General features: G+C 39.4%; 1 protein-coding gene across 4 annotated transcripts; it reads left to right on the forward strand.

Annotated features, from left to right (window-relative positions):
• Positions 1-1,322: 1,322 nt before the first annotated feature.
• LOC105051093 (protein MEI2-like 4) lies at positions 1,323-17,407 on the forward strand. 4 transcript variants are annotated; one of them, XM_019852849.3, is made up of 16 exons: positions 1,588-1,823; positions 2,361-2,410; positions 2,513-2,612; positions 2,867-2,912; positions 3,669-4,022; positions 4,222-4,655; positions 4,810-4,968; positions 7,183-7,299; positions 7,386-7,537; positions 13,728-13,819; positions 13,933-14,376; positions 14,678-15,338; positions 15,476-15,560; positions 15,665-15,733; positions 16,074-16,253; positions 16,714-17,214. In XM_019852849.3, the coding sequence occupies exons 3-16, from the start codon at positions 2,514-2,516 to the stop codon at positions 16,870-16,872; spliced, it is 3,051 nt and encodes a 1,016-aa protein (XP_019708408.1). In that variant the 5' UTR covers positions 1,588-1,823; positions 2,361-2,410; position 2,513; the 3' UTR covers positions 16,873-17,214. The 4 variants fall into 4 exon arrangements, with proteins under 4 accessions (XP_073099546.1, XP_019708408.1, XP_010929685.1 ...); XM_019852850.3 differs by having other exon boundaries at positions 1,632-1,823; positions 2,331-2,410; XM_073243445.1 differs by having other exon boundaries at positions 1,323-1,823; positions 2,331-2,612; positions 7,386-7,534; positions 16,714-17,407.
• The last annotated feature ends 1,353 nt before the right edge of the window (positions 17,408-18,760 follow it).

Genomic DNA, 18,760 nt, shown 5'->3' on the forward strand with positions numbered 1-18,760 from the left:
TAGCCAGATGGAATTGCCCCTCTGTAAGTACTTAATTTAAAGCCGTCCGGCACCCCAATCCAACGCATTCCTCCACGCATTGAAGCGAAACAAACCATTCTTTAATTTTGATCCCGAAAGGTGGAGGGAAGGCTTTGGCCAGCGAAGGACCGGCTGGTCCCCCTTCCACTGCTCCACCGGTCCCATTATGAATGAATCCCTCTCAACAACTAAAATTGATCACACCTATCGTACACCGTCCACCAATCACGGCACCGGAGATTAACCTGAGGGCAGTCACTAGCTGTCAGATTCCCATCAGACGGCCCTCAGGAAGGATCTCTGCAGCCTACCCTTTTTGGCCCCCTACTTGATGATAGCCATATCCTCACCTTATCCCCCACCTCCACACACGTGGCTCCGGCGTATCGTACGCACACGCAACCGAGACGGATCCTCTGTCTAGGAACAACCAGCAAATACCATTTGTCAGACGCGTTAAGCTACGCTAGAAAAGGCGGGGCCCACAGAATGGAATCTGATACAATGGTGGAAAAAGTGGTTGCTGTTCGTGACCAGACAGGCGAGTATACCGCTTGCGTATTTTTGAGAATTTCCCTTACTTTTATTCATTTAGTATTTATTATTTAGTTTTTTAATTAATAACTAATTAATACATTGGAATACGTTGATCTCCCGGCTTGAAATTATTTGATTCCTCCAAATCTCCGATATCTACCCGTGACCTAACCCACGATTTATTATATAAAAAATTGGCAATTTTTTCTGGACCCTACGATCAAACCCCACGTTGATCTGACCGTGGCTCGCCGCGTTACCAACCGAGTATCTGTTATGTCCATTACAGAGTACAGTCTTTCGGCAGATCACATCCAGCCACGTGACACTGTGTGCTGTCTCGCGTTGGGGCCGCTCCCTTCGGGTCGTCGCCTGGTCCCTCCGATTTGACGAAAATACCCTTGAAAATTGGACAATGAACATTTGCTGGGGAGTCGGATGCGGACACCGGCGCCGTTGGAATCTAGTGGTGGAATTGGTCATTATAGAATAGCTCAAGGGTAATGTCGTCAACTTGGGATACGAGGAGCTAAATCACCGGCTGGGACGTGTCGATCAGACCCGTTTCCGATCCCGAGGGAAGGGCCGTTAACTAGATAACGGCGGCTTCGCCGTTAGGTCCGCGCGCTTTCTTTTACGCCCGCCCCCTCTCCGTTCCCTTTGGAATCGGAACTTCGGAAGCTACTCCACGCCTGGAGTTCATGGGATCGCGGTCCGCTTTTCCGCCCCCCCCGCTCACCGCTACTCACCTCCGCCCTCTTAACCTTCATCTCTCCCTCCCTCCTTCCTCTCTCTCAAACGTTAAATAAACTCTAACCCTCCACCCGGCCCCTCTTTCTTTTCTCTCGTCGCCGGCGAGAGATCGGAGCTCAGTGGTCGGCGCCGGAGGCCGCCATAGATTCTGGCGGCGTCACGGGCACGCTTGGAATCTGCGGGCCTCGCGGCGGAGGAGCAGTGTCTCCGGATATATAGAGAAAGGAAAAGGACAGAGAAATATAATATTCTATTGCGGCGGGGGGGGGGGGGGGGGTGGGAGTTCTTCTTGCTTGCATTGGAGGGGAAAAGAGGGGGTGGACGCTTGCGCACGGCACGGATGCCGAGGCGATCCCTTCGCGGAATCCCCTTCTTCGCCTGCGATGCCTCCTTGCCGTATGGCGTAATCCATTCCCTGGTCGACGGATTCTTTTAAATTCCGCCTCCTTGGGCTTGTTTGGTGCGGGTTTTAAACGTTTTTGGGCGAGCGAAGGAGGAGAGGAGACGATCCGGTGAGGATTCCCCTTTTTGACAAGGTTTTTGGTTCGTTTTCTGCGTTTTTCTTGCTGGAATTCTTGGGGTTAGGCGAGATCTCTTTCTGATCCGTGACCGAAAGACTGGATTTTGAGCTTGGAGTTGTGATCCAAGTCTGAATTGAGGTTTTTGGGAAATTGAATTCACTGTGGATATCTTAATCTTCCTCAGATCCTCCTCCTTTTTCTCTGAATTTTTTAGCTAGTTTCTTACATTTAAGTTTTTCTCGCGATCAGAACTGAATTGTGTTCCTTTTTTTTTTAAAATTATTTTTTAGTTGTCGTGGTTTGAGATCTTCTCAGCGCTAAAAAAAAAATAAAAACATTTTTTAGGTTAAAGTGTTCAGTTCCCCCTCAAAATTTTGAAACGAGTAGAAAGGAGCCCCCAAAATTTCAATGATCTTTTCTTTTTGTCTTCTTTTACTGTTTGTTTCATATTAATAAATGATATAACAGAGAATTTAGTTCTGTCTTCATACATTGCAGTTGCTCGATCTGATTCGAATTTTACTGCAGAGCTGAGTCCCCAGTGGGTGCATCTACTGGGAGCAGTTAGGGAAAGACAGGTGCATCATTTGAGGAAGGTTATAATTTTTTTTTTTGATAAAAAGGAAAGCTACGGTTCGAAAGTTTGAATTTTGCTCGGGTCTATGGTTTGGGAGCCGCAGGATGCCATCTAGCGTTATGGATCAGAGGCGCCTGTCCCCATTTAGCCTGCCCTCAGATTCATCTTCCTTCTTTTCTGAGGAACTCCGTTTTCCTACTGAGGTATGAATTACTACAATATCTTCCCTCTTCCGATTCCTAGGTGGCTAGGTGCATTACAGGAATTACTGCAAAAACTGTTATGTGTTTTTGGTCTTACTTGCTCTTTAATTGGGCACTTCATTTATGTTCTGTACATTTGGGTAAACTCATGGGTCATTTATTTTTAAATAAAAGTGGCAAACAGCCCTCCAGGTGATTGTTTTTAAGTTTATGATTTATGTTTGTCCTTTTACCAATCTTTTTCATGTACGCAGAGACAAGTTGGATTTTGGAAACCTGAGTCTACGCCTGATCATCATGGTGAGTACGAATACTTCATTCAAGAATGGTTTAATTGTTCTTTTCTAGGTGAACCACCATCCCTGATGCAGCTTTAACTGTAATCCTACCGACAGCACTCTTATGTGTATTGGACCTATTGGTGAATCATTTTAGGTTTAAGCCCGGTGCACTACAAACTTCCTTTTACGATTTTTCGTGAATCATCTCATGGAACTGGTCTGGTAGTTCTAATAAGTCTCAAAATTCCTATTTTAGCTTCTAACGTACCTGAAGAACTTTTTGGCTGTTCGGTCTTTTATTTATTTATTTTTCCATCTCTTTACAGCCCATTCTATAGGGACCATTCTGTTCACCGTTGTAGCTTTCAAGAGATCATTTTAGAAGGTTTTTATTGGAATTTGATTTTTCTCTCCCTTGCCATCAATTTGCATGAGAACTATCAAAAGAAAGCTGGACTTGGGGCTTTTGGAGAGAAAGAAAGGGGGAGTTGCTTTGGAGATTGTGTTTTGGATGGATGTATCCATTTGCAATTTAGTTACACCATAGACTAACTTGTCAACCAAACTGGTTCTGGCATTCAAATTTGATCACACATTGCTGGAGAGGGTTTCTGGATGCTGTTTGGCAGGAATAAGTTGGAGATTGATTACATGTGGGGGCATGTTGTCTGTATCTTGATATGTTGTATTTGAATGCTGTTCTACTTTTATACATTTTCCATGTTAGCCCAAGGGTTTAACTAATATGAAGTTTGGTTTGATTAATTTTCTGCAGGAACCGAGGGAATGACATTAATGCCAAGAAGTAAGTCAGCTTCTTCTTCTCCACTGGAGAAGCTTCAGGCTGTGACGGCGAACTCTGTGGAACATTTAGAACTTCCACATCCTGATCTTTTTGAAGATCAGAAAGCTAAGTTTGGTCTTGAGCATCATCTGATGGGACCAGACAGGACAACTAACATAACAATGACTTCTTGGAGGACTGCTAGCCATGATTCTGGACCCCCATCTGATATCTTGGCTGAATCTTCATCCTTATTTGCACAAAGGAACAGAGTTAGTTTAAATGGGACCCACTATGAGAATGGGCTTTTCTCAAGTTCTTTGACAGACATGCTTGACAAAAAATGTGCGTCTTTCCCTCCCTCTTTTAAATTGCATCTAGCAGCTGCTGCCATGTCAGAGACCTATGTCCTCCTGAATTAAGATTGCCACATGTTCTCAGAGACCTATGTTCTCCGAGACCTAAATTTACTGGACTGTAGAATTAATTTCAGGGTGATGATTTTATCGTGTTGCTAATTTTTCTATGCATTATTGTTGTGCAGTGAGGTTATCGTCAAACAACATTCCTTTAGGCGAATCTGTCGATACGGCGAATTCCAACTTTGGGGATGATGAACCTTTTGAATCAATGGAAGAAATTGAAGCACAAACTATTGGAAACCTACTTCCTGATGATGATGATCTGCTGTCTGGTGTTATTGACGATCTTGGTTATATTGGTCGACCCAGCAATGGTGATGACATGGATGATGATATATTTTGCAGTGGCGGAGGTATGGAACTTGAAGCTGATGACAATATTAATGGCAACAAAACTTCCGAACTTTTTGGTGGGGGGGCCCTGAATGGTCAGCAAGGTGGACTAAATGGCCCATTTGCTGGTGAACACCCTTATGGTGAACATCCCTCAAGAACTCTTTTTGTTAGAAACATTAATAGCAACGTTGAAGATGCTGAGTTAAGGGCTCTTTTTGAGGTGCCTCTCTCTCTCTCTCTCTCCCCTCCCCGCCCCTCCCCCCCAGCCCTTCCCCCCTCTGTCAGGGTTCTGTTAATTAAGTGGCATCCATATATTGGGAATATGTTTTCCTCGCTTTCTTGTATCCTCATCAGTCTGCTTGGTATTTACTCAGCAATATGGGGACATACGCACACTTTATACGGCCTGCAAACATCGTGGTTTTGTAATGATATCCTACTATGATATAAGGTCAGCAAGAAACGCTATGAGAGCTCTTCAAAACAAGCCATTGAGACGCCGGAAGCTTGACATACATTTCTCTATTCCAAAGGTAAGTGGTCCTGTACACAGCAATTCATTGGAAGTTTTGTATTCTATATTGTTTTGAGGAAGCAGTATCATTCTATATATTTGCTTTAAAATAAATCTTTTGTTTATGATGCACAAATTGAACTTTTCCTGGGTACGTGTTAAGTGCCTGTATATGAAATATTAGTACTGATCTAACTAGCTATTTATGGGAACATGTGAGTAGGGTATTGATCCTTGAGGTGTCCAACCTTAAAAATGGTACCTAAATAACTAAGTCAAATCATCCAAATTTGTATTTTAATTCATTATTAAAATACAAAGAAAGGATGCAGTTTGTATCCATTTCCGCATTCTCTGCAAATTGCCTCCTCTTGCCATCATTCTTATGGCAATACTTCATTCACATAACTCCTGGCTCGCACAACATGCCTCAAGGGGCATGTTTTGTTGCTGATAGGAGGCTGTGATATCACCTTGTCTGGCTGCTATGGCAAATGAGATAACTAAGCTTTTCCAGGCTCTTGTTCATGGGCTGTACTAGGTACCATTTCAGCACTGTCAATTGTAGCTAATTACTATGCCCACAGATTGTGCTGCTATTTTTAGTGGTACTCTGACCTTTGGAGTTAGGAACCTAAGATCAATTCAAGGCTGGTGGTGGCTTGACAATATTTTTATTTTTCAGTAGTGAACCGCTGAGTAATCTGTTGATGATTTAAAATTGTGGTACAATAGCTAACCCCTTGGACCAGCATTGACACATCCTACAAAAATTACTAGTACTGTCTAAACTTTACATTTTTTTGCTCCAAGTCCTAACTAGGGAGATAAAGATGATGATACTATCATAACATATGGATTCTCAAGGAGTATCCAAGTATTCTGAGCATTTGACCTTTGGTCCTGCATTTATTAAACTAATAAAATGGGGGAAATGTTATCATAGTCTTGATATATGAAATGCGAAAAGAAGACATTTCAGGAAATCCACAATTGGATTGTCGAGTAACATGGCTATATCACTTGTCTCCTCATTCTTATCATGTACTGCACCATTTTGCATGACACAGTGACCATCCACATTGTCTTCAGTTTTATCAAATAATGGGGCACTTGACCTCCTCGTTTCTGTTGCTGTTTCCTTTACAATTTCCTACTTGCATGTAGAAATGAGCTGAAATACGCCATTTTTAGTTAAGCTCTCTCTATTTTTCTTGTAAAAGGTATTCCATGTTGCCTGAAGAAAAATTCAGATGTGTGAAAAGTAAGGGCCCGACCCTAGTATCATGAATGAAAGCCTTTGACTAATGACAATCTTATATATGAGTTTCTGTTTTATGAATGCACACCCTGCAAATCCTGATCATGGTGGCAACAACCCTTTTCTATTTTATGTTTACGGATACATATATTTGAAAATTTTGGATGTATCTGGCATCATGCAGGTACTTTCCTGAACTATCGTATTTTAGAATATAAACTTGGTCATTCCACTAGTTGCATGAACTTGGCTTTGACATGTACATGATTTGAAGATGTATTTAGAAGACTAATATCACTTATGAGTGCTAGAGGATTATTTAATGATGTCCAGATGGCACCATTAGACAGAAGTCTACTGAGTAACTAGTTTCCGTATAATAAATATCTCTCATGATTGGGATGTAGTGGTCTTTGCTAAACATCTCTCTCTTAAAGTGATTTCCTTTCTCCATGCTTGAGTGAGAAATGACTTTCTAGCTGGCATATTATCCATTTTCATGCCCTGGTAACCCTAACTTATGATGCCTTAGTGCCCTAAAGGACTGGACTTTAAATCCTTGCATGAGTGGAGGCCATGCCAGAGTAATGTGAATTCTGTAATTAAGCATCTCTTATATCCCCCGTCTGGTATGGTCCGTATGTTGTTTCTGTAGTATAGCTTTCTCTACCTTAATTATGATGGTAAGTGTTAAACAAAAGAAATATAGAAACTGCACCTAGCATGCAAACAAAATATATATGGAAACTGCACTTTGCATCAAAGATGTTTTTTTTCACCTTGACATTGATGAATCTTGTTCACAATGCTAGTTAAACATGTACAATCGTGCACTTAACTCTTTATTGTTCTGAAACATTTCATTTTGTAAGATGAGATACCTTTCCGTTTTTGGTTCTTTTCCCCTAACCTATACATGCATGCCTGTGAATTTTGTGTTCATGTCCTGATGTTGCACTACTCTTTTATTAGGACAACCCTTCAGAGAAAGATATTAACCAGGGAACACTCGTGGTATTCAACCTTGATTCCTCTGTTTCAAATGATGATCTTCGTCAGATATTTGGTGTTTATGGTGAAATCAAGGAGGTTATATCGATTTCGGACCCTTATGCTAATCTTCATCAAAGTTTTATTGAGATGAGATTTAAATTAATACTTAGTTTTGTTTGCAGATCCGCGAAACTCCACACAAGCGTCATCATAAATTCATAGAGTTCTATGATGTTAGAGCTGCTGAAGCTGCTCTTCGTGCTCTAAACAGGAGTGATATTGCAGGAAAGAAAATTAAGCTTGAGCCTAGCCGCCCTGGAGGTGCAAGACGGTGGTATCATCCAAGCAAACTCACTTGTTTTTTCTATCCTTCTAGAGATGTTTCTGTTTCGATATTAAGCTCACAAAATGCCTATATATTAAATGAAGTCTATCATATACTTGGCCGTTCCTTATACTATCATTTTGTTTTTCAAAGGATGATAATGAAAAGATGGTCTTTGATACTACTATGACTAACCCTTGAAATCATAATTGGTCATATGGTTTCTTAAAGCTGTTAGTGTATGTTTAAATGTGGTGTGACTTGCAGTTATTGAATGTTAGCTTTCTGGTTGAGGTTTTGAACGTTAGAAGCTATTTTTGCATGAGCAATTCTTGGCTTTTTATTTGTGACAGTTTTTCCTTTGCTATCCTTCAACAAGGTATCTTTGAATGTAATAACCTATCGTTACCCTTCCATGTGGTTAAGAAAAGAGTTGATGGTTATGGTTTTGCGGTAGATATTCCCTGTTTGAATACTCGAGTTCTTATTAATCTCTTTTAATATTAATTGATTCACTGAAATCCAGTGGCGTATCTGAGTTTTGGTTGTTAATTGATTCATGCTGAACTTTAGAATATATATCCAGCAGCTCAATACCAACTCATATGGTTGCAAAAATTCTGCACTAGAAATTTGTCCTATGCTGTATTTATTCTATAACTTCCTAAACTTGCCATATGTAGGTTAAAGTTTTGGATTCTTCAATAATTAAACTTAAACTTATACCTGTATATATGAAATTCTAGTTCTGCACTTGACCATAGTATTTAGGATTTACTTGAGTTTGGGCAACATGGGTCAGGCTCATGGAACCATTCCAAAATCTTGTGAGTGCTGTAGATCATGTATTCATTTGCTCAAGGTAATTCTTCCTGTTAAATTTTAGTTTGCACTTATTTGAAGTGCTAGATCCTATTTTGATCATCAATCGAACAAGTTGATTGCTAATAGCTAGTGCTACTCTTGTTAAGGATTGGTCATTTTATAGTCAAGCAGAGTTGGAGTAGAGGACTGGTACGCGGTATTTGGCGCAGTTAAGCTCGATAAGATATATTATATGAGACATTTAATTATTTCTAACTTTTTTAAATAGGTCATGACGGTAGATGTTGTATAACAATGATTTCAATTACAAGCTAAAATGTTTCCTGTGTTTAGAAAGCCCTGCCCTGATCAGATTGAGATGTGATGATGACAATTAGCTCTCTATATGAAGTGGCAGAGTATTTCCAAACCATGCTTGTGGTCTGTCTGTGCATCAGAGGGCTAGGATTTTGTCTTAAGTGATTTACAAGGTAGCCAATTTTCTAGAGTGATTTAGAGATATGCACTAAAGAGACTTATGGACATACAGGTTGTAAAAGGAAATGAAATCCACTGCAAATTGTATAACAACATATTTCATACTCCTTGTTGAGTTAAACACCTTGAATGGCCAATCAATTTTTTAGGTAGGTTTATAAAAACCAAATATGACATGTTAATTTATAGGGGCTCCAAGATTGTATGATGTCCCAAGCTATGGCTTGCTGTAAAGAGAGCGGTTTAGGTCTGACGCTCATCAGACCAGCTGGTAGTCTGTTGCAGTGCTTGACCATTTGATCACCATCATGATCCATGACTGGCTGGATGGCCATCGGTGTGGATTTTCTGGCCATTTTATCACCATCATGATCCATGGCTGGCTGGCAAGGCCTTCAGTGTGGTTTTTTTGGGCTCCCAGATACCATGAATCTCAAAGCTTACGTATCATGGAGGTCATCTAATAGTCCGTGCTGCACTGGACCATGTGCTGGTCTGATGAGTGTTGGACCAAAATCTCTTCCTGCTGTAAAATCTTGTGGGTTATTTTAGATACGGACTTTATGTTTCTGCAATTTTTTACCATCAAGATCAGCTTCTCGCGGACAAAATGATGATATAAGGCCTATTTAACCTCCATTCTTTTTTTCCTTTTTAAATCGAAAGACCATGACCTAATATCATTAAAGATTATTTAAACTAATTATTTATGCATCCAAGAGTATCCAGATTGAAAATCTTCTGAAGTGCATTAATTCCCTCCTATTTAAGGCCTGCCATTTATTTGCGTGTAATGAATTCAATCTATATTTATTATTGATGCCAGACATACATTATCCGAACTGAAGTTTACTACTACTACTACTACCACTACTTAGTCCTAGTCCCAAGCTTGGACCCACTTCTTCATGCTTGGTTTGTGACGATTTGTGCAAGGCATACTTACTTAGTTGCCTCTAAATACACTAAAATGGGAGTGGCATTTTGCTGTTTTGTTAGTCTTTGGGGCTTTTAGATTTAATAGTGCTGTATTTCAGGTCTGCAACTTCTAACGGTTCTTTTGATTTTTGCTACTTGCAAGGGCTTATGCATAATCAAAAAGTTGACATATACTGGCCAACTAATATTATATGTACTGGCCCAAGAGATGAAAAGTGGTTCTACGGGCCCGTTTGGGAGTAATCAGACATGAGAAAATAAATCCTATGTTAGATTATCATGTTTGGTACAAAAAGTGGATGAGAGGGATGATAAATAAATGGTGGATCCTATATCTATTTTTTTGAGAGAGAAAGTAAAACAAATACCATCAGGGGAATGGTATTTTTTTTTCTATGCTAGAATTATTGAGTGGAGATAATCTGAAAATACCATTTTTTGATGGTAATACCCCCACTTATATTTGATTGGTAATATTTATAAATAATAATATATTTAATATATTAATATATTAACTAATAAGTGTTAATTATTAATTAATATTTAATAGATATTTATTAATTATCAATAAATCTAACATAAGACTTTTTAATAGTTAATATATTTATTTATATACCAAAATATGCTAAAATTTATTTATAATAAGAAATGTATTTTCTAATATATGTATAATTAATTTTAAAAACAATAAACTAGGAGTGTTTACATAACTATATATGTATAACTTAAGTAGATATATTTCAATATTCAAAATAGCCAGTACTGACAGCATTTTTGTAAATGGGCCATAAATGGCCAACAAATGAATTGAGAAAAAATGTTATTATTTGAATTATTTATTTGAAGGCATTGTTGGAAATTTTGCAATATTCCCATATAAGACTACCTCTAACCAACTATAATAATCTTTTTATGATGCCACCTTCCAAAGTAATTTTTCCACCAACCAAACATAGGAAAATTTATTTTCCCCACCATCATTTTCCCAGATAAATGATTCTAAGGAATAGTCAAATTACCTCATAATCTAACATACCCCAACCAAATGAACCTTAAGAGGTGAAAAGTGATTCTTGCATGTGCAAATCCTCCATAGTTGTCAATGCAGTATATCAAATATGAGATCACTTTCATGTGATTCTCTAAAAAGAGAACACTTTGATGTGACATAGGATGCTAATCAACTAGCTATTAAGTTGTTGGCTTTTTTTTAAGCATTGTTAAATGAACAATGAGCATTTTTTTCATCCTAGGTATCCTGGTAGACTTAGTCTGATCCATAAGTTAAGTATTGATGGTTCAAATCTAAGAGTTGAAGATTACTAATTGCAAAGTACGTAAGTGGCTAAGCACTTTATGAGAGCATGCCAGTTTTAGTTGAAAAAAGAATGGTTGTGATAAAATAGCGGGAAATAATTCAATGCATGTTTTCCAGCCAAGAAATTGGGGACTTGATGCAGTCACTGTTGTTTCTCTAGGCTGACCTGTGCTCATAGAACAGGATAGTAGGGCAAGAAGGGTATGTTGTTACTGTTATTCCATACCTTTCTCACTCTTCTTTTTCTTGCTGAATTTTTGACTGTTTGGGATGAGGTATCATCCTCAAGAATAGGGTTGAAAATAAATCAAGCTGTTCATGAAGAGCTTGGGCTTGGCTTGATTGAGTTCGTTTGGTTAGGAAATGAGCCATGCTCAGTCATCATTTATAATTGAATCAAACCCAAACATTTTGGTTTTTTTTTTAAAATAATATGTATAACCCTTGGGGCTCAGCTCAATAATAAGCTCTTTCAGTTAATATGTGAGCCCAGCTTGAACAGCTGTTCTCAAGTTCTTGCTGAGCTTGCCAAGTGTAAATAGTTTTATTCTTGACTCATCTTGTGGCTTGTTTTGCACCTCCACTTAGAAGATTGTTAGCCTAATCTACAGGAAGAAAATTTTGATCAAGTCCATTATAGAGTTTCATCAATTTATATCTTGATTTGATCATGGATATTGTTCCAGATTTTTTATGAGCCCGATCATGTACATTATTCTGCATCATCTATTGATGTAGGGAGTTTGAAACAGGTGATAAGAGGGATAACCCAACCTGAAGTGGACATCTTTAATAATTTAATTCTGACCTTGATACAGACCTGATCTGAGTCTTGGTTTTAACACCTATGTTTCCTAAATGTCTGCCATTACATGGCACATGCATTTTCCTTACTAATACAAGAATATGGTTGGAGAATAAACTTCCATCGCTTAAAGCATGAGTAATGCATGACCCTTGGGCAATCATGTGGATTCTCAAATGATTGTCATGCTTTCCTTGGGTTTTGGCTAATATGAGGATGCAAACTTCTTCTAAAGTGCAACTTATGGGTTTTGTACAACCATCTGTTGTTTGATTTGTTACATGCAACCAACCATAAAACCTAGAAAATCTTGGTGTCAGGGTCCATTGCCGTGTGGTCTCGAGTTGCATGATACTGCGATAGGTCATTGACAACAAGAATGAAAAAACAAGCAAAGATCGTGTCTCAAGACTCCATGCTGTCCTAGATGTCGGGACAAAATCATTCCAGTATGTCTCGAGAGAGAACTAGTGTCCTATGCCTGTCTCGGATACCATTCTCTTATTGTAATGGTATGTTACCAGCGGGACACGTCGATTTCCTCGGGATGTTGGTCCTTGCTTTGAAGGTTAGGATTTATTAAAAGGATAAAATGGTTTGATCAAACAATAATAAAGTACATGTAAAAAACCGGTGCAATGAACTATAGAATAGCAAGAAGTTATGTCTTTAAAAGCATGATCCTTTGGAATGATGAAAGATTTGCATATTTAAAAAATGGAAGTTTTTGTTAGTTCAAGAAAGTTTTGGTATTGCAAGTTAATGATGAAAATCCTATATACGATGAGATCACTCTATGGGGGTTTGGCTTGATTTAGATTAGGAAATCTGAGTACTAAAGCCATTTTCAATTATAAATTCATGGCTTAGATTGATCATTTTTTAGCATCCCAAGCCAATTCCTGGCGAAGTTCTTTCTAGTTTAGCATTGATGTATCAAAGCATTAACCATCAAGTTCTAAATGCAGGTATCAAACCTTGTATTTATTTATTTTTAATATTGGAACATCTTGGTATTGGTACAGTACTGGTATCAAAGGTATGCACGAAAACTGACATAAAAAAGAATGAAAAACTGTCAGTATGCACTGGTATGGTTATCACAGTGCCCTTGGCACACATTGGTACAAGTTGGTATGGCTGTTACATATTGATATATAGAGTTTTAGCATCTCATCATGCATATTGGTGCCGGTTTTGCATTGGAATGATATGGTAACAATGATTCATTCCCATTCCAGTGGTTTTTTAAATTCATGCTGATGCTATGATAAAGCTGTGATATGAACATTTCACAATATAAGTTTTGTTTGATGTATGTTGAATATGGAATGTTTTTAATGGCTGGTCTGCTTTTGTATTGAGGACAAAATCTATCTTGTATTGCTTGCATCTACAACATCTCTTGACTTACATTCATAGATAATTTATGAGTTCTTCTTAGGGGTGCAAATAAGCTGAGTAGCTTGAGCTTGATTAAGGCTTGATCAATCTCGAGTTGAATTTAGAGATTAAGGCTCGATCGATCTCGAGTTGAGTTTAATTTGAATTAAGTAGAACTTGAGCCTTTAGCTACTCGACTCGGCTTGATTGCAACCCAAGTACTACTTCTGTTGTAGTTTGCTCTTCTTGGAGTGTGATGCAGGATGTGTTGGGGTTTTATTTTCCTTTACCTATAACAACTGCAGTTGGTGACTTCTGTTTGTCTTTTGTGCTTTTATAGTTCTAAGTAACATTTATTTCTCTGTTATTGTTTTGTTTGTTTATTCATTTGTTTGAAGTTTAAATTTGGTATTTCTTTGCAGATATTCATTATTTTTTCTTTGTTTAAGCAGCTTAATGCAGCAGTTATCTCCAGAGTTGGAACAGGAAGAGCTGAGTGGAGGCAGGCAGGGCAGTCCTAATAACTCTCCTTCAGGATGCTTTGGTATGAAATTTGACACCTGTTTACCTGTTCGCCAATGACATCGCCTTCTGCCATGTCCTTTTCTGATTTTAGTTATAACTTGCAAATCCCAGCTTACATGTCTGTTTCTTCAGGATCCATCCCTCTTGGTGCAATTACATCAAATGGTCTTGAAAATGGAGGTAGCCAGGGCCTACATTCTGCAATTCGGGCACCAATTAGTCCATTCGTGGAATCTACGTTTCATGGAATATCCTCCAGTGTACCTCAGAGTCTATCCTCCCCTGTTCGAATAGCTTCAGTAAGTAACCACAGCAATCAATCCATCCATGGTGAGCTTGGCCAATCATTGGGTCAGATGAGCTTTGGATTTCAAACTCTGCCAGGTTTCCATCCTCATTCACTTCCAGAGCATCACAATGGATCAACCAATGGAATTCCATACAGCTCCTCAAATACCGTGTCATCCATGGGGGTCAATATCAACTCTGGGCCTGCTGATGGAATTGATAACAGGCATATTCACCAAGTAGGTTCTGGAAGTTTTAGCAGCCATTCCTTTGGTCGTAATGAAAGTGGTAAGTAAAAAAAGCATTTATTTCTGCAGACCAGATGTCATTACCTTTCCAGTAAAATTCTCAACTTTATTTGTGAAGGAATTTTTTTTACCTACTAAAGCATAGCGTCAGTGCAACTAATCTTATTTCTGGTCAGACCTAAAGATATGTGATCTGGGTTTGAGATGATAAAAAGAGAAAGCTTTCTAATTTGTTGAACTTCTTCCTTGTGATTGCTTTTTTTCGTAATTTTAGATTTTTTTGATATCTCTTTCATTTTATTTCTGGCTGGTTTATTAATAATACTTCCATTTGTTTGCAGCATATGGAGTTTCTGGAAATGGAAGCTGCCCTCTTCATGGACATCAGTATGTTTGGAATAACTCAAATGCATTCCACCATCATCCGCCAGGTCCCATGCTATGGTCCAATTCACCATCATTTGTGAACAACGTGCCTGCTCATCCCCCAGCTCAAGTGCATGGACTTCAAAGAGCACCATCACATGTGCTGAACACTGTTCTACCTTTACACCACCATCATGTTGGTTCAGCACCTGCCATCAATCCATCTCTATGGGATAGGCGACATGGCTATGTAGGGGATTCCACAGATGTACCTGCTTTTCATCCAGGATCTCTTGGAAGTATGGGGTTTTCTGGCAGCCCTCAGTTGCATGCACTGGAACTTGCTTCTCGAAACATCTTTCCTCATGCTAGTGGAAACTGCATAGATCCTTCTCTTTCTCCTGCACATGTTGGCATTCCTTCTCCTCAGCAAAGGTGTCACATGTTTCATGGAAGGAATGCCATGATCCCTATGCCTGCCTCCTTTGATGCTCCTAATGATCGTATCAGGAGTCGACGAAGCGAAGCAAGTGCCAACCAGGGAGATAACAAAAAGCAATACGAACTTGATATCGAACGCATTGTGCGTGGAGAAGACTCTCGAACAACACTTATGATTAAAAACATTCCCAACAAGTATGTGGACCCGGCCTGTTGGCTTCCTTTATTCTTGTCTCTATTGCTCCCTTCTAACATTCTTTCAGCAATGTAATTGTGAAAATCTTCTGTTAATTTTCCATGAATTCTGCAACTGTTTTGAACCTGGTTAACAGGTACACATCTAAGATGCTTTTGGCTGCTATTGATGAACATCATCGAGGAACTTATGATTTTATCTATTTGCCAATTGACTTTAAGGTAACTAAAAATTAAACAGAATCCTTCTCATTACTTGCTATGTGGATATTCACTTTGCATTATTGATGCATTTAATTGTATTGTCACCTCCTTTTCCTTTCCAGAACAAGTGCAATGTGGGCTATGCTTTTATCAACATGATTGATCCTCAGCATATAATTCCGTTTTATCAGGTTTGGTTAACCACATCTCGTCATATTGAAGAAAACAATAAGATTGAATCCTATGTTTTTGGTCATATACCCAATAATGCTGGGATCATAATTTTAAGCATGCTCAAATATTATTCTTGTTTTATATGATTTTTCTTTAGGCTTGGGCGGACATGTTTTTGTGTTCTTTTGGCGCTGAGTTCTTTTCTTAGCTTTTTAGCATGATACTAGTACTCCTTTGATGTACATTATTCTTTTTTTTTTTGACATAAGCATGATAGCTTCTGTGTAACACTAGCGTATCATTCACATGTATACCCCAAAAAAAAAAAAGTTAAGCAAATTGGTGAAATCTCTGCAGACATTTAATGGTAAGAAATGGGAGAAGTTCAACAGTGAAAAGGTGGCATCACTTGCATATGCTAGAATCCAGGGGAAAGCAGCTCTTATTGCTCATTTCCAGAACTCAAGTCTTATGAACGAGGACAAGCGGTGCCGTCCTATTCTCTTCCATTCAGATGGTCCTAATGCAGGGGATCAGGTACCAGCCATCAATACATATTTTTTACTAGGTTCAGTTTTCAGATTTTCATTCTATAGTTGTTCCATAATACATCTATTGTGCTCATCTGTAGCCTCTCAATAAGTTGCATTTTGTTAACAAATTCATCAAATCAGTAGTCCATAAATTATTAGATGTTTTTAACTATTTATTGGGACCAATGTTAGTTGGATTTTTAAATTCTAGTGCCTCTTCCCAATGATGACCTCTTGGGTCACCTGCCTGATGTATCTTCGATTTCATATTCTATTTTGATATTTTGTAGCATTCCATGCCCTTTGGTTGCTTAATAAAGTTCAATCAGCAAGCAATCATGAACTAACCCAACTCATTGGGGATCATAATTGCTTAAAACTTCATCTGTTTTCCTGATCTTCTGTTGATACTGGGATTTTTGTTGTACATGAAGCTTCGAGTATTGAAGGCTTTCCTTTTGCAGGAGCCCTTCCCTATGGGGGTCAACATCCGTTCCAGGTCTGGTAGATCAAGGGCTGCTGGTAATGAAGAGAACCATCAGGGAAGCCCATCAACCTCTGCAAATGGAGAAGCTTCTTGCAATGGAGTTGGCTCTCCAGGTTCCACGAAGGACTCGGGGTGACCCAAACTGCTATCCAGGGGCCACTAACCTTTAAGGACCAAATCTGTAACATGATCTCATCCCCAATTTTCCTTTATTTTTGTTCATTTTGTCGTGTCCAGGATTTGTAGTGGTAACTTCTGTGACATGGTGGGCTGTCGGATGTTCACCCTTGGGTGCTGTGTATTGCATCACTGAGAGAGGGACTTCCAATTTTCCTTGGGTAATATATTCAGTAACGGAAGACAGAAAGGCGAAGTGCAGGGAGAGTTTAAGATTTTGGATGGCTGTAAGAGGAATAAACAGTGTACAGGAGTTTCAAGAGTGCGAGGAAAGAATTTTCTTAGCAATGCGGTTTGAGAAGGCCTTCTCTGCGTTTTCTTTCCTTTCACATTTTGATTTTGCTTGCGTTTTTGGGTCTGAGAGCCCCGCCGTGTGTAGGGTTCTGTTTTTTTTAGGAGCTGGGTCGAGTGTCTGTGGAGGCTACCTGGCATGTCATTTGGGTCTTGTATGTTTGGTTTCTTACATATACATCTATAAAGCCATGAATTTTGAAGTGTTGTATTTTTGCTGTATGAGTTTTTCGTCATCAATGTTTTACATTACTGCATTGATGCTTGTTTCTTAGCTGTGAAGATGAGAAATTTACTCTTCTACAGATGGAGTAAACCAGCTCCCATGCGGTAGCTGAATGTTTGGGAGAGAAGACTAAATACATTGATGCCTTGCACTGGTATCATGATTGTGGAAGCAGGTAGGTGCCTAGAACTCCATCTTAACCACACGAGTCATCTCAACTCTCAATCATCAAGTATGTTGATGACACTGGTTGTCTGCAAGTGTAAAGGCCCTGACCTCAAAAAATATAGCTGTGTATGGATTCAAATATGTGGCTTGTGGCATCAAGGTTGATATATTGAGTTCCTGATAGCATACCAAGAACGAACCTACCAAATTCCTAATTTTTGAAGATGAAGGAATTCAATTTAGACAAAACAAACCCTAGGTTGATAATCACAGAAAGACATTTCCATCCACTATCCTAATGGAATGGCAATTTCAAAGGTATCTGTTAGATCATATTTGGTCCATTTGATGATGCGTTCAATTTTGAAAGTTGCGGTAGACATTTGGCATCACATCGTTGGGTTTTCATCGATTTCATATCACTTCTGTCTGGCCTTCCTATAGATCGTCCCCTAGATTGGACACTCTGAGAAGTGCATGGCGAATGGGTCTTGCTAGGTCGGCATTTTGCTGCACGACCCACGATCCCTCCAGACGTGAATGATAGGTCATGTGGTAGCCTGTTGACATTCATTCCCTTGGCTTCGACAGTCATGACTTTGACTCCGACAGCATCCATCATGATGGCTTTGACAGCCACGACCTTAAGACCGACTAGCGCCAATCGCTTGGCAGGCTTTCTCCTGTAAAGGGGGAGAGAGAAAAATAGAGGGTCTTTCGCTTCTCAACTTGAGACTTTCGTTGAAATCATCTTCTCCTGCTGTTCTTCCTCTCCGATTGTCACTGACTTAACCATCGGAAGGTCCTGTACTGGAGAACCCCCACTTTGTTCTCCGGTGGTTGGATCTTCTTTGCAGGTGCTCGAGTCAGATCCGCACTTGCCTACTCCGGTCACATGCGACCCTTGATCCGAATCCATCCACTCTAGCTTGGCGAGCGTCCTCCAGCCGTTTCCACCACATCGACCAAGCTGGAGAGGAGCAGCAATGGATTGGCATTAGAAGGAGGGCCTGATCATGTTTTTCCCAAAGAAGATGATGGAGCAAAGTCCTGCCAGCAACACTTCCTGTACAGCGCACTTGACGTGCAAGATGCTGAAGATCAGTCTCTCCGGCCATATCCCATCAACGCACCAACGAAGCAAGCCTAAGCACTTACAGCT

Source organism: Elaeis guineensis, chromosome 9 (genome assembly GCF_000442705.2).
Source record: "Elaeis guineensis isolate ETL-2024a chromosome 9, EG11, whole genome shotgun sequence".
Taxonomy (NCBI): domain Eukaryota; kingdom Viridiplantae; phylum Streptophyta; class Magnoliopsida; order Arecales; family Arecaceae; genus Elaeis; species Elaeis guineensis.

Bases quoted from the DNA above. Each gene is read 5' to 3' on its own strand.
- LOC105051093 (XM_019852849.3), top strand. From the start codon at position 2,514: ATGCCATCTAGCGTTATGGATCAGAGGCGCCTGTCCCCATTTAGCCTG. The intron at 2,613-2,866 runs GTATGAATTACT...TCATGTACGCAG, and splicing joins AACTCCGTTTTCCTACTGAG to AGACAAGTTGGATTTTGGAA. The intron at 7,538-13,727 runs GTATCATCCAAG...TTGTTTAAGCAG, and splicing joins CCTGGAGGTGCAAGACGGTG to CTTAATGCAGCAGTTATCTC.